Consider the following 19,448-nt stretch of genomic DNA (forward strand, 5'->3'; position numbering starts at 1 on the left):
TCTCGTGCTCCTTCATGCTACTCATACTAAGCAATTCTTGTGCTTTGTTTTCACCTGTCGTTAGACTGACATAAACACAAAGCTACTAAAGTGAGTGCCCGTAACATTATCATCAACTCAGACCACTGGCCAACAAGCTCTCGTGTGGGTATTAAACAAAGCATCAAAGGCTTACAATCCAGTACTTAGGAAATGTGTTTCATGGTGACATGTGGGTGAAGCACTTCCATGCTCGTTCTGATGTTGCAAAGCATGCAAAAAACAGTCAGGCAGGATTCAGCACCCAAATGTCAGCATGTAAAGACACATTAGAGCGAGGGCAGCATTTAAAATGCTTATAAATAATAGTTAAGCTGTGCCCACTTTTAGTATTGCGTGTCATGTAAATAAGCAGCACAGTAGTGTGTCACAAGTAGTTTGCAGCTTTTGTCATTTGTCTCAGAGCATGTAACCAACAAAGACTCCACTCCACTTTGGTGCACATGACAGAAACACACATGTGTGTGTATATTGTAGACATGAACGAGTTATAAGCATGGGTAAACAGGTGCAGGAGGCTTGGATAGGATAGGCAAACGGTTACAAGCAAGGACTGAAACAATGATCAGGCTGTAATAAGAAGTCATCAAATGCTGATGCAGCAGTTAAATGCGACAATACAAGAAGGCAACAAAGGGGACTCGACAGTGCTTGCAGTGTTTAAAAGCAAAAGGTGCATGAAATAAACTTGCTCTAGCCATCAATCTGTTTTAAAGTATGGAGATAAGACACACTGAAGAAATTGCCAATCGTATCGTTGCTGGCCCAAATTAAGTGTGAGATGTTAGAATATTCGCAGCTTCCACGGAAGTGCCACTGCCCATCAATTATAAGATGCCCAAGGGCCTCCTCCCCATAACATTTCACTGCCTGGGTTTCAGAGCCCATTTTTACACAAGAATCTTGCATCCTGGAGTATTCTACACTAAAATGTATAGCCCACATAACGGAGGAAGATCGAGAGGAGCGCCGACTTGCTTTACTTGCAATGAATTTAACGCGACCAACTAATGCCCCAGCACCATACTGTGCCCAGTCCTCTACAGTGGTGCTTTCCATCCTGGGCCTTCACTTTACCGTGATGACCTGTAGGTGACGAAAGACGAAGGAAACAGACAAGTGCTATCTCCTTTGTCCTGTGTCATGTCCTCATCACCATAATGCAGACCCAGCTCGCCGTTTCCTAGGCCTTACTTACACCTTCTCTTTTTTGCACACTTGTAAGCAGCTTCTATAGTGGTAATCTGTGTCGTATGGACATGGCTACCAGAAAAAAAAGCTCACACGGTCCCTTATGCGTTCGCCTAAGACGACTCGAAGGCAAAAGCTATCTGGTGCGGCTAGGCAGGAGGAGCGGCCTTCGAGCCCGTTGTAAGCTGTCTTAGGCTGCTTACTGCAAGTGCAAATGTGTAGTACCAACTATGCCTTAACCTGGGAAGTGGTGAAGGACCCACTGCACATCTGCAAAGCAATGTGTCCACCTGTGCAATGTGTTAGTGCTGTGGCTGATGATGATGATGATGAATAATTATAGCTGAGCCCTTTGAAAAGGGTGCACAGCTTGAAACCACCCACTCATTACGCAATTCACATAGTGTGACCCCTGGTGTGGTTCGGCATTTCTGTCATGAAATATTACATCTGCTAACGTGACTCCTCAGCCAACACGATACCTGTATAAGGTCTTTCTCTGACGAAGCTTCAAGCGCTGGTGGGGCTCTGTGGTAGAATGCTTGACTGCCAGTCAGAGTGCCTAGGCTTCAATTCCAGCTCGAACTCTGGTTTTTATTTCTCATAGTGCGCCAGGTCACATGACTTTTGTACCCCACGCCGTGGCCAGCGTCTGATGAGGCCCTTAGAGCTTTCGCCTTAAAAATTTATCGTGCAAAATAACAAACGGTGCCCTGTGGCCAGTCAGGTTGTCTTGGTATCAGGAACCTCAATAATAGTTGCATGCGACAGGTGTTATTGAAGTGCACCTGCTTGTTGAATGCCGTTGCAAGAAAGAAATAAAGGCATGGTCAAAAGTAAGAAGACACCGACCAAAAACACTTGAATATAACAAAGACGTTTCGGCCCCCGTACGGGAGTCGAAACGTCGTGCTTTTGGTCGGCGTCTTCTCACTTTTGACCATGATTGTTCCCGACCAGACGAGGTTTCGTCGAACTCTTGATTTCAGAAATAACGGCACATTGCTGCCTTGAGAGCTCGCAATATTGATGACGCTGTGAGAGGACACAAGAGCCACGCAGTACAGCCACTGCTGAATAGTAATAAGTTCCAATGCCTCCATGAAGGCTCGATCGGTCAGGGCACAAGGTTGGCACACCTCCCCATTCTGCTCCATGGAGAAATATAACCAAACAGGCATAACTGAATGACTTTAACTAGTTATCAGTAACTCTGTAGCGTACTACTAGGCACTGCCATCAAAAAATAGCAATTGTAGAAGCTCAATGGCAATAAATGAATGCGCAAGAGTGCAAAAAAGGACCTTGGGAAGCAAGACAGTACACGCAATCCACAAGCAGCAGTGAGCAAAGGCAAGACGAGAGTTGCGGGGGGTGCAGAGGGCTGCAGGCAGTAAAAAGAAAGGCAAGCAGAAGAGTTGCACCCACCTTCTTATCTTCCCAAGAATACTGAGTAGTGAGTTAACAAGTCTGCAATTAGGAACCTGTCCATAATGCACACTATACACACATTTTTAAACAAGCAAAGTGAAGGCAAATATGGTAGTCCATACAACAAAGAAAACGAAAAAACGAAAACGAGAAAAGAAGTGTTTCCATAATCAAAGTCACGAAAGCAGAGAAAAAAAGTGGTTTTTTTTTCGTTTTTGTTTTTTTGTGGAGGGTTACACACGACCGAACAAATGAACTCGTGTCTGTGGCTGGCTCTGACGGCGAAGACACGGTCTGATCTAAGTCTCAGAACATTGTGAGTATGAGCATTGCATTAGGTGAACACCAGGTGCTGCACAGTTTCCAATGAACCACGATAATAGTTTAAAAGCTAAAGGTGTCTAAATAGCAGCATCAGCACCAGCAGCAGCAAGAAGCAAACAGTGAGAAACAGTATGGCAGCTAGGTTAGCAAGCACATTTAGAAGGCATCTCTGGAAAAAAGTATGCGACCGCTTTGCTTGCAGAGACATGCAGCAGCAATGAACTTCATGTCTTTGGCTGAGCTGCGTCTGTTCTGCTGCAATTTAAACAAGCGCTTAAGCCCACAGCAAGGCTGAAGAAAGCCAAAAAAAGGCAACATTTTACTCACACTACCAGGAATGCAAATGCACACAGCAACATCATGGCTTACCCTTAAGATTTCAGGAGATATGTAATCAGGAGTGCCTACAGCAACGTTGGATTGAACCTGCAGTAAATGAAAAAGGAAACACTTGTTGCAAGAGCTGAGTACAACACTGCTCAGTGGTCGCATCACGATGTTGATTAACTAAACTGCAGCTGCACTTGCTGAAAAATTGTGCATGCATATATCAATATGCATTCACTTGGTAAGATTTTTCTTATTCAGTTTCTTTCTTTGGTGCAATAGAGAACATCATCATTTACAGCTCTGTATGGGTCTACCAGAATGCAGCACTGTGATTCGTCTGATTGATGACAAGGTGCACAGATCAGGCACCCAAAATAAGACCACTTAGCACCAAAGATGGCAGACGGATACCAACTCATAACTTCCCCACAGATCGGTTCAGATAAATAACACCTTCATTTACAGAAGCCAATTTTTATGACAGCAAGTGACTCCCACAAGTGAATTTCATTTAGTAAAAGCTTGGTGGTACTATGCAACAGAATATTAAAACAGCCAAGTCTGTTCCCGTGAAAAACTGAAGGAGCCCTCATGCATGCACTGTTGAGAACTTCATTGACAGTGCTCACCGTTCCGTCATCGCATAATCGAAGGCAAGAGCCGAAATCAGCTAGCCGTATGTGGCCATTGGCATCGAGCAGCACATTGTCTGGCTTAATGTCTCGGTGCACGTAATGCAACGAGTGTATAGAATCAATGGCAAGAATCATCTCGGTGATGTAGAAACGTGCCATCTCCTCAGGAAGTTTGTCCTCAAACTTGCTGAGCAGGGTCAGCAGGTCTCCTCCGCAGTAGTAATCCATGACAAGGTACTGGGAAAGAAACAACAGCGGAAGTTTAGGCCACAACTACCAACAGCTTTCAACGGGGAAGCCTTTGTAGTGTCGACCTTCGACACTACATCTATCCTATATGAACGCACTCAGCCCATGCCATACAAGAACACCTTTATTCCAGCGTGTACCCGCATATATATACAGTAGAACCCCGCTGATACGTTTTTGAAGGGACCGTAGGAAATAAACGTAAGAGACGGGAAACGTAAGAGACGAAAAACAGGAAAAACGGCAAAATATTTAGTGGTACAGAATTTTATTTAAATTCTTACGAGCAGCACGAAAATTGGCGCGCTCAGCCGCGATCTAGTCGATGGATAGAAACGCGGAGCTAAGGACGGCCTCATCCACAGAAATGTAATCAACGTATGTGATTTTTTTATCACCAACAGCTGTAGGCATGAAAGAACTAAGCACACGCAATCACGACCGGCGCGGCGAGTCCGACCGCGAACCGCACGCGCGACCATGCGAGCTCCAACCAGCTCGAACTCCTCCCGTTCTCCGCAAATAACGATGATGAGTCTACGCCAACGCGATGACAGAAGTGAATGCCAATCTCGAAGGCCTTGCTTTCGCAAGCAATTACGTCATACACGCCATGTTTGTGCAATACAAATCTCAAAGGCTATGCTTTTGTCAATAGTAAATGCCAATCTCGAAGGCCTTGCTTTCGCGAGCAGTTACGTCATAGACGCCATCTTTGCAATTTGAATCTCGAAGGCCATGCTTTTGTTTGCATCAATTGAAAGATTCTGTTGCTTGCGCCTCTCATGCGGCTAATATTACGGTCAAACGAGGCCAAGCTGCGTGAAAATGCACCATGGCCGCTCTCTTTGGTAGTCACTCGGTCGGCTCCAAGCGTACTTCGCGATGTATCATACGGGAACGGTCCGACAGTTACGACGTAACAGCGGGCTTCCCAATACATTGTATCCTATGGGAGCTATGCCGGGACCGGCGGAAAACAACGTAACAGCCGGGAAAACGCAGCAGTGAGGAACGTAACAGCGGGGTTCTACTGTATATATATATATATATAGTCAGGGGTGGCGCCATCTCCTGATGACAGACGAACACAACTAAAGTCACCTAGTGTCGACCTTTGACACTACAGCCTTGTTTTACTTGCTTTGGCAATAATAACACTGCAGGCAACAACAACTTCTTGTTAGGACAGTACATAAGGACCAGATAATTATAGCAGACAATTAGGTAATAACTAGGGGTGTGCGAATATTCGAAATTTCAAAAATTTTTCGAATATTGTTTGCTATTCGATTCAATTCGCACTGGAATTTTACTATTCAAACTATTCGAACTTCCCAAAAACAAAAACAGTCAACGTCCGATTAAAAGTGACCCCTTCAGATTTTTATTATGCTTCACCTCATTACACTCTCGTACTTTTCCACTACAGGCTTTATTATCATTATACTTTGCGTTCATTCATAGTCATATTACTTATGGGATCACTTCATGGGGAAACACGTACAATGTTCACCTCTCATCTATTCAAAATTTGCAGAACATGGCTATTCGTATCATCACTAATAGTCCATTCCAATCGAATGCTTGCACACTTCTGCTAAATAACTCTATTTTACCAATTTCTGGTTTGTTTAAATATCATTCATGTATTCTCTTTTTTAAATTACTGCATAATCGTCTACCTTATGTATATATTGATGGCAGATTGCGTACCAATAATAACTGCACTAGGTTTGCACACAATCTTAATTTTCTTCTTCCTCGATGTAACACCAACTATGGTAAAATGGCATCATCTTTTTCATCGCTTAAAATTTGGAATGACCTTCCATTACAACTTAAACAGCTGACTTATTTAAACACATTTAGGCATGAATTAAAGCTTTATATTCTCTATAAACAGTTTCACTGATAGCTTTTTTTTGCTTTCATGCTGACCATTTCTCGGTGTATAACGTTGATTGTTTGATGTTTCTTTATGCTACAGTTGACTTGCGTTACTTTTTGATGTTCTTTTTTTTTTCTTTTGAATTGTATCCTATATTTTTTCCCCCTGTTTTTACTGTACATCTTCTCTTTGTGTATTTTTAACCGAGGGTCCCGTTTGCTGTCACTGACTTTGGGACCCTCGTCTGCATATATTTTTGTACCGATCATTGTAATCTCAATTGTCAATAAACTGAAACTGAAACTAAAACTGTACTGCGGAAAAGCTACCTTTCAAGCCCCATTGCGGTCGAACTTAGCCAAGAGACAGTCAACATCCGATTGGAAGTGTTCCCTAGATTTTCAATACGCTTCACCTCATCACACCCCCGTATTGCGGCAAAGCTGCCTTCCAAGCTCCGCTACGGTCGCAAATGTATTAACTCAAGAAAACGCTGGTTCCAACATAGAGATGACAGATGTGGCAGAGTTGGGGGCTCAATTAATGCTGTTTTAGGCCTGAAATTTGGACAGGAAGTTCGAAAAATCGGACGCCGAAGCTTTTTAGCATTCAAAATTTCAGATCTTCTTATATATCAACGTCTACGAGGCAGATTTGGAACTCCGGACTTGAAAGGAGCACACCTTTGTCCGCCACATTAGTTGGGCTTCCACAGAAGTTGAAAGAGGAGGAGAGGCTGAGAAAATGGCATCTTTGCCTATCACGTGTAAAGTGCTGTGGGCAACACTTTGGTTGCACCAAATCATGTACATAAATACAATTCGGCCTCTACATTGCCTCATTCTTGATAAGACAACTATGAAACACCACCCCGCCAGCGCTTCATCAACCTTGCAAAAAGAAACACTTTCATGTTGCTATCTCATGAGAACATACTTAGGGATTCTCTGCAACATTTTTCTGTAATTTCACTTCGAAGTATTCGAAAAATGTTTGAGAAATATTCGAAAATTATTCGAAAACTATTCGATTCGATTCGCACTCAATCTTTATTATTCGAATTCGCTTCGCACCCAAAATTTTGCTATTCGCACAGCTCTAGTAATAACATAACGACAGCCAGAGCAGAAGAATGTCATTACACTGTAAGACAACAAAGGCATATTCAGGGCACTAGACAATTCAGGATTGTCTAGTGCAATGAATTGACGGGACACGAGAAAGATACACACAGAATAGAGCGCTCTGTTGTGTGTGTACCTTTCTTTTGTCCTGTCGATTTGATGCGCAATACTACAATCTACAGTGATGTTAAACCAACACACCCAGTCTTCAACCCTAGCTTATTAAGGTTGTCTTTCTGTCCTCGAACTCCTGGACCTGCAGAGACCCGGCACGACGGACCGCTCGCAGGACGTCAGCTAGGGGAATCCAGGACCTCGGCTACCAACATGCAGCAAAAGACACGAGCAAGCCTACCCACAGAGACAAGGTCCAGCACGTGACATGCCACCCTCGCAGCGCGAGGGGCTTCCATCGCGGCTGAGAGGCTCGCATGCACGCAAGAGTCTCCACCACCCCATTCCCCTCTCCTTGTTTTGCCGGATCGTTCAATAAAGTTGTTCACTCACTCACTCACTGCCACATAACAATAATCATCACCTATCTCGCGCATTTTTCTCTTGTTATTGCCATGAGCCCGGTACTTCCCGGTAACGAACAGCTTGCAGCTATCATCGTAAAGCACTCGTAATAGGAAAGTTGCGAGTGCACAGTTTTCAAGAATGGCAACACAAGCAAACCAGGTGGCAATTATTGATGTGTGACAGAAAGAGACCTCAAATACTCCCGTTTGACTGAGAGTGTAGATGTACAAAAATACAAGAATTTTTGTAGAGACAGAAGCCAAGTTCATAGTAGGCAGGAATGTTCTTAGGGGGTCAGGCATAAAAAATAATAAACTACAGTAAATAACTTTTTTTAATCACTAGTGGTAACGTTTCAATTTAAATGATACTGCTGTCAACCACAACATCCAGAGTTGTTCAGTTTGTAAAATTCCATAAAAATAGCTTATCAGCTTAATCCACAAAAGGAAAGAGAGAAAGAAGTCAAACTGCAACACATACTGCAGGGCATACAATCATTACATCCAATATGGCACATCCTACGCACAGCCAGCGTGAACACCCAACTCAGGGCAGTGAAAAAGAGCTGAAGAGGTGGCCATCAGACACTGCGTGAACATCACTTCTACATGAAAAATCAAATTTCACCAAATAAAGTTGTTTCTCTCTCTCTCTCTGACAGAGAGAGAGAAAGCCTCTGGCAGTAGCATGGTATAAATGCCAATAAATGGATCGCATTTGAAGAAACAGAAGTAATGCACTGTATCAGCCTTCAAATGGTTACCACAGCATACAGTGTAAAAAAGCTATTTGCAATCACTGCGCACAGCATATTTCAGTTTAGCACTCCATATGATGTGTTAAAGAAGGATCTAATGCTGTCCGTATGAAGCAATGCCCTCACCAGGTTGGTGTCATCCTGAAATGAGTAGTGGAGGTTTGTGATCCACCGTCTGTCTCCAAAAACAAGCACGTCACGCTCTTCTTGGAAACAGGCAGTCTGCAATGAGAAAGGAAATCAACGTGGACAGGTCAAGAGACAAAAAAAAAGGCGGAAGAACATCTACCATCATTTAAGGTCAATGAAAAACAAAAACATACAGGATACAGGTATGCGTCGCACAGCTGCCAGCTTAAACACTGGAAATCGCATATGGGACAAATGCTCCACTATGTGTCATGTGCCTCCCAGACTTTTTACTTTACCTCAGGATCTCCTATCAAAATACATAAGGACAGACTAAAGGCCGACCCACGTGGAGTGAGCTTTCAGGACAAACTTTGGGCAGCGAGTGCTGGAGAGGGAACACGGCAACAAATATATATCGGCAAGGAAATTGGAAACAAAGTGGGCAGTTATATAGGACATTGTTGCCGAAGAAAGGCTCCCTATGATCTACGTTTTGACAGATTTAGAATACCATTATTCGGGATAACCTACAGAAAGCAAACCTTGTCATATCGAATACCTAATCTACTCCACAACTAATGCTATATCCATCAAGTTACAGAACAAGGCAGTACTAAACACAGTTTAAAGAAAAATGTTAAGATGTACTTACTCACTTGCACTGTGCCCTAAATATATTATCAGCTAGAAAAAAATTTTTTTCAGTGTTTTTGTACTTTTATGTAACTGTGTAGAAGTAGCTCATTTTTTTCAATGTGCATTTTACACTCTGTATTATACTTCGTCTTTTGACCTAATATGTTCCTGGTTTCAGTCTTTTACGTATTTTTTTAGAGCTGTGCGAATAGCAAAATTTTGGGTGCGAAGCGAATTTGAATAACAAAGATTGAGTGTGAATTGAATCAAATAATTTTCGAATAATTTTCGAATATTTCTCAAACATCTTTCGAATACTTCAAAGTGAAATTACAGAAAAAAGTTGCAGAGAATCCCTAAGTATGTTCTTGTGAGATAGCAACGTGAAAGTGTTTCTTTTTGTTAGGTTGATGAAGTGCTGGCGAGCTGGTGTTTTATAGTTGTCTTATCAAGAGTGAGGCAACGTAGAGGCCGAATTGTATTTATGTACACGATTTGGTGCAACCAAAGTGTTGCCGACAACACTTTACACGTGATAGGCAGAGATGCCATTTCCTCAGCCTCTCCTCCTCTTTCAAATGCTGTGGAAGGCCAACTGATGTGGCGGACAAGGGTGTGCTCCCTTCAAGTCCGGAGTTCCAAATCTGCCTCGTAGACGTCGATATATAAAAACATCTGAAATCTTGGATACTAAAAAGCTTCGGCGTCCGATTTTTCAGACTTCCTGCCTAAATTTCAGGTCCAAAACAGCATTAATTGAGCCCCCAACTCTGCCACACCTTTCATCTCCATATTGGAACCAGCGTTTTGTTGAGTTAATACATTTGCGACCGTAGCGGAGCTTGAAAGGCAGCTTTGCCGCAATACGGGGGTGCGATGAGATGAAACATATTGAAAATCTAGGGATCACTTCCAATCGGACGTTGACTGTCTCTTGGCTAAGTTCAACCGTAACGGAGCTTGACAGGCAGCTTTGCCGCAATACATGAGTGTAATGAGGTGAAGCATATTGAAAGTCTGAAGGGGTCATTTTCAACCAGACGTTGACTGCATTTGTCTTTAGGAAGTTTGAATTGTTCGAATAGTAAAATTTCAATGCGAATCAAATCGAATAGCAAACGCTATTCAAAAAATATTCGAAATTTCGAATATTCGCACACCCCTAATATTTTTCTTTCTTCTTTTTTATCTTGCTATAAGTGATTGCTGTTGACTGTACTATTAAATTTTAAAGTGCGTGTTCCCGATCTTCTTTCTACTCTTTGAATTTTGCTTTTATGTTCCTAAAAAAGAAAGTATTGTATTTTTATGTTCCAGTGCATCTGAACAAATGTATGGGTGGAGGGACCCTAGTCAGCAGAGATAATTGGCCCCTTCAATCCAGACAATGTTTGTCTGAATAAATTGAGTTGAATTGAATATGCCTTTGCTGCCCCGATTTCACTGTTGTGCAGTCAAACCCTGATTGGTCCATGATCTCCGCCTGCGTTCCCTGGTTCCAGCAGGTGGCTAACCACTGTCTAGCCAGCTGGCTATATGTAGATGTCACTGCCTTTTTGCCGGGAAATCACTCGGCATTTATTCTTCTCATCACCTACTGCACCATTTAGATGAAGTTTGTTGTATATTAAGTTATAAAATATCAACTGTAGGGAGTTGATTCTTTTATGTGGGCTATCAATATTTAACCAAATTCTTAAACACCACAATATTTTAGAAAAACCTGGTGTTCTATTTTTTTTTCTCAGTCAATAAAGAATGTTATCACAATTCCGTAAACTCCACCCATTTACACACCTACAGTAGTCAAAATTTATGTATTGTTGGTCACTTTGCAGTATTAGATACTACTAATTTGTGAGTAGAACTTTTGCAAAAGCACTGTTATCATTCCAATTATTTCAAGTAAAGCTGTAAGCATGTTCATGTTTGAAACTTTTTTTTAGCACGCACAAAAGACAGGGACACAGAAATAAGGTACAAACGAGCGCTTCTTCTTTCTGTGTCCCCGTCTTTTGTGCGCGCTAAAAAATTTCATACATGAATTCATACCAACTCACCCAGCGATCAGTTTTATTAGAATTGTAAGCGTGTTATATTTAAGTAAACACATAAATATACCATTTGACAGTTTAAGAAGATCTAGCACATGCAGTTTACAGAGATGCAATATGTAGTTTTTGCAGAAGAGCTCAATTTGCAAACTTATGGTGTTTAATTTCATTTTTACTTAACAGCATTTTTATTGTTCTTATCCACTTCCGACAATTTTTGTAAAACATCTGATGCCCTAAATCGACATTTTACTCTGCACAGCAGCATTCAGTTTGCTCTCTTAAATGCAATAAATTTCCTTCATGTTGATACATTGCCTGAGGACAGCATTTCCATTTTTCACACCTATTTGAATAGGAAAGTGGGAGGTAGTCCAGAGCTAATTAGGTTGCATTTAAAACATGACAACTGTAATGTCAGTTCACACTCTTGAAATAGCGTCCAGCTGCTGCAAAATGTCCTTCGAAATTGGTTTGTATTGATCTACCTTTTTTTTATTCGTGTCTATTGATCAATGACTAGGTGGTGCAATGTGGGGACCACCACTTGTCAAAGGGGCCCTGCAATGCAAATTAAGCACATCGTTTTCCTTGCTTTTTCTAGTACTGAGGAATGTGGCAATATCACACTGTAAGTAAGAGCACCAAAAACAAAGTATTTATAATTTTACTTGAGCATAGAAACTGCCTTTTGCTCCGACTACAGTGACACACAACGGCTATTTTTGACATTGCAAGTGATGTTTGGTAATGTAACAGTGATATCAGTGGCTGTGCATTACAAGTGGTTTAGTACGCCAAGTCACAAGTAACATTCACGCTGTTCCAGCATGGATACACTATTGTGCTCTAGAAAATATAAACACATTCTTTATGCATTATAAGACTTTTCGTATATCTGTATAAAAAGGGCACAGTGATCGGAAGCAACCAGTGACGTCACTGGGAGAGTGAAATGCGAAAGGGAAGGCTTCCTCTTGCCATCTGCTCATAATTTTGAACTTTGAAGACTAATGCCTTCAGTTCCTGTGCACCAATTTTTATTACTACTTCTGCGTTCATCTAGGTATTCAATATTGCCACACTTCAGTGCTACAGAAGGCAATAGAAAAAAACGTTGCAGGGGCCCCTTAACACTTTCGTGACCGCGGAAAAATCGGTTGTTTTTGGCTAGTCAAGGAAATATTTTTTTCCTGCCACAGAATATAATTGATGCTAAAGTGTAGGGCATCAAATGATAGGGGAAGAATTGGTCTTTCCTAAAGTATTAATTCCAAACAACGGATTTATTTCAAATATAATAAAAAAATTATCAAACCAAGAAAAATGCACCAAAAAGAAAGAAAGATTCATAAAAACATCAATGCCACTCTGTAAAGGTTTAACATTTAAAAAATCGAAATATACGTTTGAACGCAAAGCCCTCATAGAATAATAGTGGAAATATAAGCTCTGTAAGTACAAAGATTATTTACATAAATACAAGAATATAGGCACTTGTGCCTATCATGCCACCGCGCGATGCAGGATCTCGACGCGGTGAAACAAAGGCTGGCTGCGCATGTATTGGGAAAAAAAAAAGTTTTTTTCTGTTATCTTTCCTAGCATAGTTTGCAGTTCTGGTATTTTTCAATTTTCCTGTGTATTTGTTGAAATGAACAGTGTAGCCTGTTCCAAATCTGCAAAAATCCATAATTGTACCCTCATTTGACCTCTTTCTCGCTCATATACTGCCGAATACCATACCAACCTTCACATTTCCCCATTTTCTCATCCACCAAAAGGTTCCGACTCGGTTATAAGATAGCGTAGAAAAATCGTTCATGTGTTGCAATAGAGAAGACACGTGGTGAAGATTCTCGTGGGATGTGACGGTCGTCTTCTTCAGATCAGAGACATTCAAGAAGCCTTGAACCTTTTCCGTGGCATCACTACGGTGGACGAAGGCCTGGAAATATGTGTCGTCGACACCAAAACCAATGCAAGCGCGGGACTTCAGCGATTACCATGTGCACAAGGAGTGAGATGAACTTTCTCATCTTCTCTTCAGTAACCTCCCTCCATGGATCCTTCCCTCTCACTGTATGTTGGCCTTTCGAAAGTATGCATCCACGCATACTTATCTGTGTGGTTGCATATCTCTCTGACGACTTCTGTGGTAAAAAACAACACGAAGACGCCGCCGCGCAGCACACCGGAGCGTTGGGTCAAAGTCCGCTCCGCGCCGTCTTCGCGAAGAGAACTGCGCTCTTTCTGCAGCCGGCGTCAAATGCTCCCGCCCGAATGAAGTTAACACCTTGCAGATAAGAGCTGTTATTTTTAGAATGCACCCGATACGTTTACATCGACGCGCGGCAACGATAAAACGACCCGAGGAGAAGACGAAACATACCGGCGGATGTTCCAGGGAGGTTTGACGCACTTTCGCCGTCCGTACTGAAGCCTGGCGAATCGAAGTCGTCTTCCGTGTCTGTGGTGCTACCATCATCCAGAGATTCCCGCTCACATTAATCGGAATCCATCGAAATTCGCCGTTTCTGTGGAGCACCCGCGAGCGGCGTCGACGCGAAGTCTGAAACAACGAGCGCTCACCTACCCGACTGCGAACGAGCTTTAAAAATCTCCCCACGGTGGAAAAAACAAATTCGCAAACAAAACTGATAAAAAACATGTTATTTTATGCTTTCTATTGCGTTAGCTGTCCGGAACCGCTCAGAGAGTGCCAAAACTTGATCTTGAAGTCATCGATAACATACTATCGATGGGAATAGGTGCGGTCACGAAAGTGTTAACATCTCCTCTCAGGCATGCCCGGTTTGTCAGTTCAAAAACATGAAATGTTGGCATTGTCACCCCTTGTAAACATGTTAACGGATTTTTATTGCAATTGCAATTATATGGACATTCTCGACGGGTTTTGCCGCCGCCGGCGCCGTTGCCGTCACGTCCCGTATAAAGTCCAAATTGATAACATCTCCCCACGCATCTTATGTCCTGCCTACCACGGGTAAAAGCGCGCAAGCGGGGGAGACGAACGCGGCTGAAGCAGAGATCAAACGAGCCGGCCCATTTCCGTTGCTCAGAGGGCGCAAGCGATAACATCCCCCCTGCACATTCGAGCCACCGTCGAATGCTGCTCAAGCAGAGAGGAAACGGCTCCCCTGTCTTGAACGAGCATGAAGGGACGCGTGGGGGTGTCGTTCGAGCAGCAACTGTGAACTTTGAGTCTAAGAGCGCAGTCGCATCGCTGGAGCGTGTGCTATATCAGCAGGCATCAGAGGATGGCTCGTATACTCTTCTACGTGCCACGCTATCAACGTGAAGTGACTGTGAAAAAAGCGCAGCTCTCCCTGGAGCTGCCGCGTTATCTTACACCACCATTTTGTAGAGTTACGCGAGATCAGATCCAAAAGAATTAGCTGCCAGCCTGACTTCGTATAACATTACAATTTGTTGCTATCGCATTCACTGCTTTGCCGTTGCGCTGAAACTGTGACTTTTTGTCATTGCAGTACTACACAGTACCACCATATCACAAGATATAGCTCTTAAAGGCTGATTTACCATACCCTACATTACAAAAGAAATCTACCAAAGCATCGATAGCTAAAAATGCAAACTAGGGCAAATCTTGTTGATGAAAAATAATTACATTACAAAAGGCGCTTCTCCAGCACAATGCTAATCACGGCCCCCATTAATGACAAAAGCTTTGTCACAGAAATGCCAAGTCAGTATAAGGTAGATTGATACTACGAACACCACGTTTTACAAATATTTTATTTTTAGAAGAATTTTGAAGTTTGTAAACATCAATAGCGACCTTGGAACACGATAAAGCACCAGTACATCTCAGAAACCTTGAAATGAGGTATGTACCACGGTTTTGCACCAAATATAAATTACAATCTAATAAACACAACCTGCCAGAAATTCTTAGTAATTAAATTCACACTACTAATTTGTCTCACAAATGACTGAAGATGTATTTTGTTCACTTGTAAACATATACATTCATGTATAATGATGCATGCTAACTGAACAAATTTTATGTTTAACTGCTTCATGGTTTGTATAAAAAAACACTTTAACATTGTCTGTCCATTTGCTGTATATTAAAAATCCTATATAAATCGTAATTGAAAAAATTTATAACTGCGCTAAGGGCGAGACACTAGAAACGAAGTGGACAGGGCGATCGCAGACTAACAACTGGCTTACTGAAACATACACCACCCTTATGAAAGAAACTAAGCGCGTGCGCAATGACAGTCATGACCACGTGACAGGTTTCACCACCCCCAAGACTCCTATCTACTACAAAGGAAATCACGCTCTTTTCTGGAAAGATACACGGACGTGTTGCTGACGCACTTATCAGGCCCGTGTCTAGCTATCCAAGATGCCTCCAAGATTTCTCTTGCTCTTTGGCTTCTGGCTCGCCCTACCACCTTGGTGCTACTGAAGATGGGCTTGCATCTCTGCGCGCATGCGCCACAATGAACTAGTAGGTGCTTCCCACTCCCGTCTCCTAATGAATTAGCATGCTCCATCGAACGCTTGTTAATACACCTTCCGGTCTGCCCCACATAAACCATTCCACAGGTCAGGGGGAATTCGTAGACCACTTCAGGTATACAGGGTACATACGCACGTCTGTGCTTAACATCACATCCTCTATTGTTCACTTTGCTCGCGTTGGACACGGCACACAAACGCGACAACTTGCAAGGCGCTGAAAAAACCATATCGACCCCGCATCTTCTCGCCACCTTTTTAATGCCGTGCGACACCTTGTGTAGGTACGGCATCACTTCAAACTTGCGCCTTTCACTCTTCTCCGATTCTTTTCCTTCATTTACTTCTGCATTTCCGTCAGCGGCCGTGGTACGGTGGCAAATGACCCTTAAAAGTGATTCTGCTACAGCCTGAAGCAGCGTCTGCGGGAAACCTGCAATTCGGAGACGACTCACTTGTGACGAGAAACTATCATTGACATTGTGGTGCCATGACTTGGTTAAAGATGACCTTAAGCATGACACCGCCATGCCCCTCTTCACAAGCTTCGAGTGCGAGCAATCGAAAGGCAATTGGGCCTTGTTCGTCCTTAGCGCAGTTATAAATTTTTTCAGTTATGTCTTACCAACTAGCCCCCCAACGTACGCTTCCTCATACAAATCGTTGTATATATAGGAGTAAGTTTATTTTTTAGTTTAACCGCCACGGTGCTCTACTGATCATGGCGCTCGACTGCTGACCCGAAGGTCGTGGGATCGAATCCCGGCCGTGCCACACGGCCGCATTTTTGGTGAAGGCAAAAACTTGGAGGACGCTCGAGCTTTGCCTTCAAAAGTAGAACGCGATAGCGTAATCGGACCCTGCTTGCATCGCCTTCTCAATCACTAGCCTGGCTTTGCTTTTCAGTGGACACCTCAACCGTGCCACAAGAAAAGGAATGCCTGCGCACCTGTAAATTGGCCCTTAATTCACACTATCCTAGAATGCCTACAGCAAGTACAGCTGCCCGGTGCCCGATACGACAGAATAACTCCTTCTGCGTGTTGGCGAGGTAGCCACTACGTGTCCATAAGGTAAGACGAGCACCCGCACAGCTGCTCACGTTGTTAATAATGGTAATTAATTATGCCTCTGTGCTTTGTAAATGGTGGGCCTTTAAACCAGCCACTCGTTGCAAAATTTGCATGTTTTGAAGCCTTGCGCGAGTCTGTGCTTCAGCCACGCAATATTACATGTGTCAATGACACTCCTCACACTAGATGACATTCATAGAGCGTTATTTTTTTTTTTCCCCGGATCAATTTCGAGCACGGGTGTGGTTTTGTGGTAGAACACCTGCTTGCAGCACTGCAGTCCTGGGTTCGATTCCCACTCGAACCAAAAATTTTTTACTATTTCTTTATTTGCATCTATCTCGAATTTTCACTCATGGGCAACGGTGATTTTTCACTCAAAACCAACGACGCCGACACTGACACTGGAATTTCTACGAAACGAGCTTTTTAACACAATCGCGTTAAAATGCCTGAGGCCCGTTACAGAACCCCAGGTGGTCGAAATTTCCACTATAGCGTCCTGCCTAATGATATCGTAGTTTTGGAACGTAAAACCCCAACAATTATTATTATATATTTTTTGGTTTGTTAATTGTACTAAATATCCTTACTGTTGCCGTGCTGTCATGTACAACACTTCCAGCTATGTGTAGCCAGAGGGTGGTTTGGGGTGTCCAAACCACCTCCGAAGTTTTTACATTTTGTATGTGCACACATACAAACACATACATGAAGGGAAGGTGAAGCCACCCCATGAAAAAAATTCCTGGCGGTTACGCGAATGGCATCCTGGGTCAGCCGAAGGATGTCTCTAGTGTATAATAGAAGAATAATAAGTTGAAATTAATAATAATAATAATAATAATAAAAGTCACAGTTCCGCTACAAGGGCGAAGCAATGAATGCGATAGCAAAAAATTGAAATGTCACACGAATAACCAGAAGCAGCTCGATACTTGCAGCGCGCCGCTGAAGCACAAAGAAAGACGCCCTAAAAGAACACACACAGGGCCAGCGTGAACTAACAACTGTCACATTGGTTGTTACGTCTTTGGGCTGCAAGTGTCGACAACGGAGAATAAGACGCTCTTAGATATTTCTTCTTCTTTTAATCTGTGGCGCGTGGCGTGACCCCCGGCGTCTCCAGCCGCATCTGATGCAAGGTGTGCCCGGTGTTCTTTGTTTTTTTTTTTCTTCCACATCACGAGTAGGTATAGAAAAGGGTCACATGTGCGTCTCATGCGCGTCTCGAGGGCAGTTTTCAAAGTGAAAGAAAATTAGGAGCGTTGCGTGATAGAAAACATGCTCATGCTCTTCAGAGATTTGCTTACCACCAGCGGTACATGGTGTGTATAAATAGCTCGCCATTATTTTGCCGGCGCATACATGGCGTGTGGTTGAGTTGTCTAACACAGCACGCTGGGGAGCCAGGGGTTGCTGGTTCGAATCCGCGGTTGGGTACTTGAGAATTTTTTTATTCTGCTTTATTTTTCTTTGTGTCTTCTTTATATATATATACATATACATATCCGGGGCATGACGGCGATGGCAAAAATCAGCTGAGAGTGTCCATAGAATTGCTATTGCAGTAATAATAATAATAATAATAATAATAATAATAATAATAATAATAATAATAATAATAATAATAATAATAATAATAATAATAATAATAATAATAATAATAATAATAATAATAACTGGGATTTTACATGCCAAAACCATGCTATGATTACGAGGCACGCTATAGTGGAGGACTCCGGAAATTTCGCTTATTTGGTGTTCTTTAATGTGCACTGACATCGCACAGTACATGGGCGTCTAGCATTTCACCTCGATCGAAATGAGATCGCCGCGGCTGGGATCAAACCCGTGACTTTTGGATCAGCAGCCAAGCACAGTAACCAGTGTATATACCACTGAGGCAGACGTAAGAAGTTGAAAGTTGAATGGTGGATGTCAGGGGCGTAGGCAGAAATTTTTTTCGGGGGGGGGGCACCTCCTTGATTTGTAGTGGGGGCCGGGCAGGCAGATGTGGTCAAGTGTCATTTTGGGCTCAGTCATCATCAGCCTGTCTACGCCCACTGCAGGGCAAAGGCCTCTCCCATGTTCCGCCAATCAACCCGGTCCTGTGCTTTCTGTTGCCACGTTATACCTGCAAACTTCTTAATCTCATCTACCCACCTAATTTTCTGTCTTCCCCTCACGCGTTTGCCCTCTCTTGGAATCCAGTCAGTTACCCTTAATGACCACCGGTTATCCTGCCGACGTGCTACGTGGCCGGCCCATATCCATTTCTTCTTCTTAATTTCAACTATGATATCCTTAACCCCCGTTTGTTCCCTGACCCACTCTGCTCTCTTCCTGTCTCTTAAGGTTACACCTATCATTTTCCTTTCCATCGCTCGCTGCGTCGTCCTCAATTTAAGTTGAACCCTCTTTGTAAGTCTCCAGGTTTCTGCTCCGTAGGTAAGTACCGGTAAGATGCAGCTGTTATATACCTTCCTCTTGAGAGATAGTGGTAGACTACCATTCATGATTTGATAATGCTTGCCGA

The 19,448-nt window shown here is 42.9% G+C and overlaps 1 protein-coding gene across 3 annotated transcripts in view; it reads right to left on the reverse strand.

Moving 5' to 3' along the window:
- LOC119374636 (serine/threonine-protein kinase MRCK alpha) overlaps positions 1 to 19,448 on the reverse strand; it is a 207,893-nt gene that overhangs the window by 101,425 nt on the left and 87,020 nt on the right. For 2 of the 3 annotated variants that reach the window (XM_037644804.2, XM_037644803.2), the window contains exons 4-7: positions 8,623 to 8,718; positions 3,945 to 4,187; positions 3,355 to 3,411; positions 2,659 to 2,679 (exon numbers count right to left, since the gene is read on the reverse strand). In XM_037644804.2, the coding sequence (XP_037500732.1) occupies positions 2,659 to 2,679; positions 3,355 to 3,411; positions 3,945 to 4,187; positions 8,623 to 8,718 (417 nt within the window). The remainder of the gene's footprint in view (positions 1 to 2,658; positions 2,680 to 3,354; positions 3,412 to 3,944; positions 4,188 to 8,622; positions 8,719 to 19,448) is intronic. The other variant, XM_037644806.2, reaches the window with a different exon arrangement.

The sequence above is a fragment of the Rhipicephalus sanguineus genome, chromosome 11 (genome assembly GCF_013339695.2).
Source record: "Rhipicephalus sanguineus isolate Rsan-2018 chromosome 11, BIME_Rsan_1.4, whole genome shotgun sequence".
Classification (NCBI taxonomy): Eukaryota; Metazoa; Arthropoda; class Arachnida; order Ixodida; family Ixodidae; genus Rhipicephalus; species Rhipicephalus sanguineus.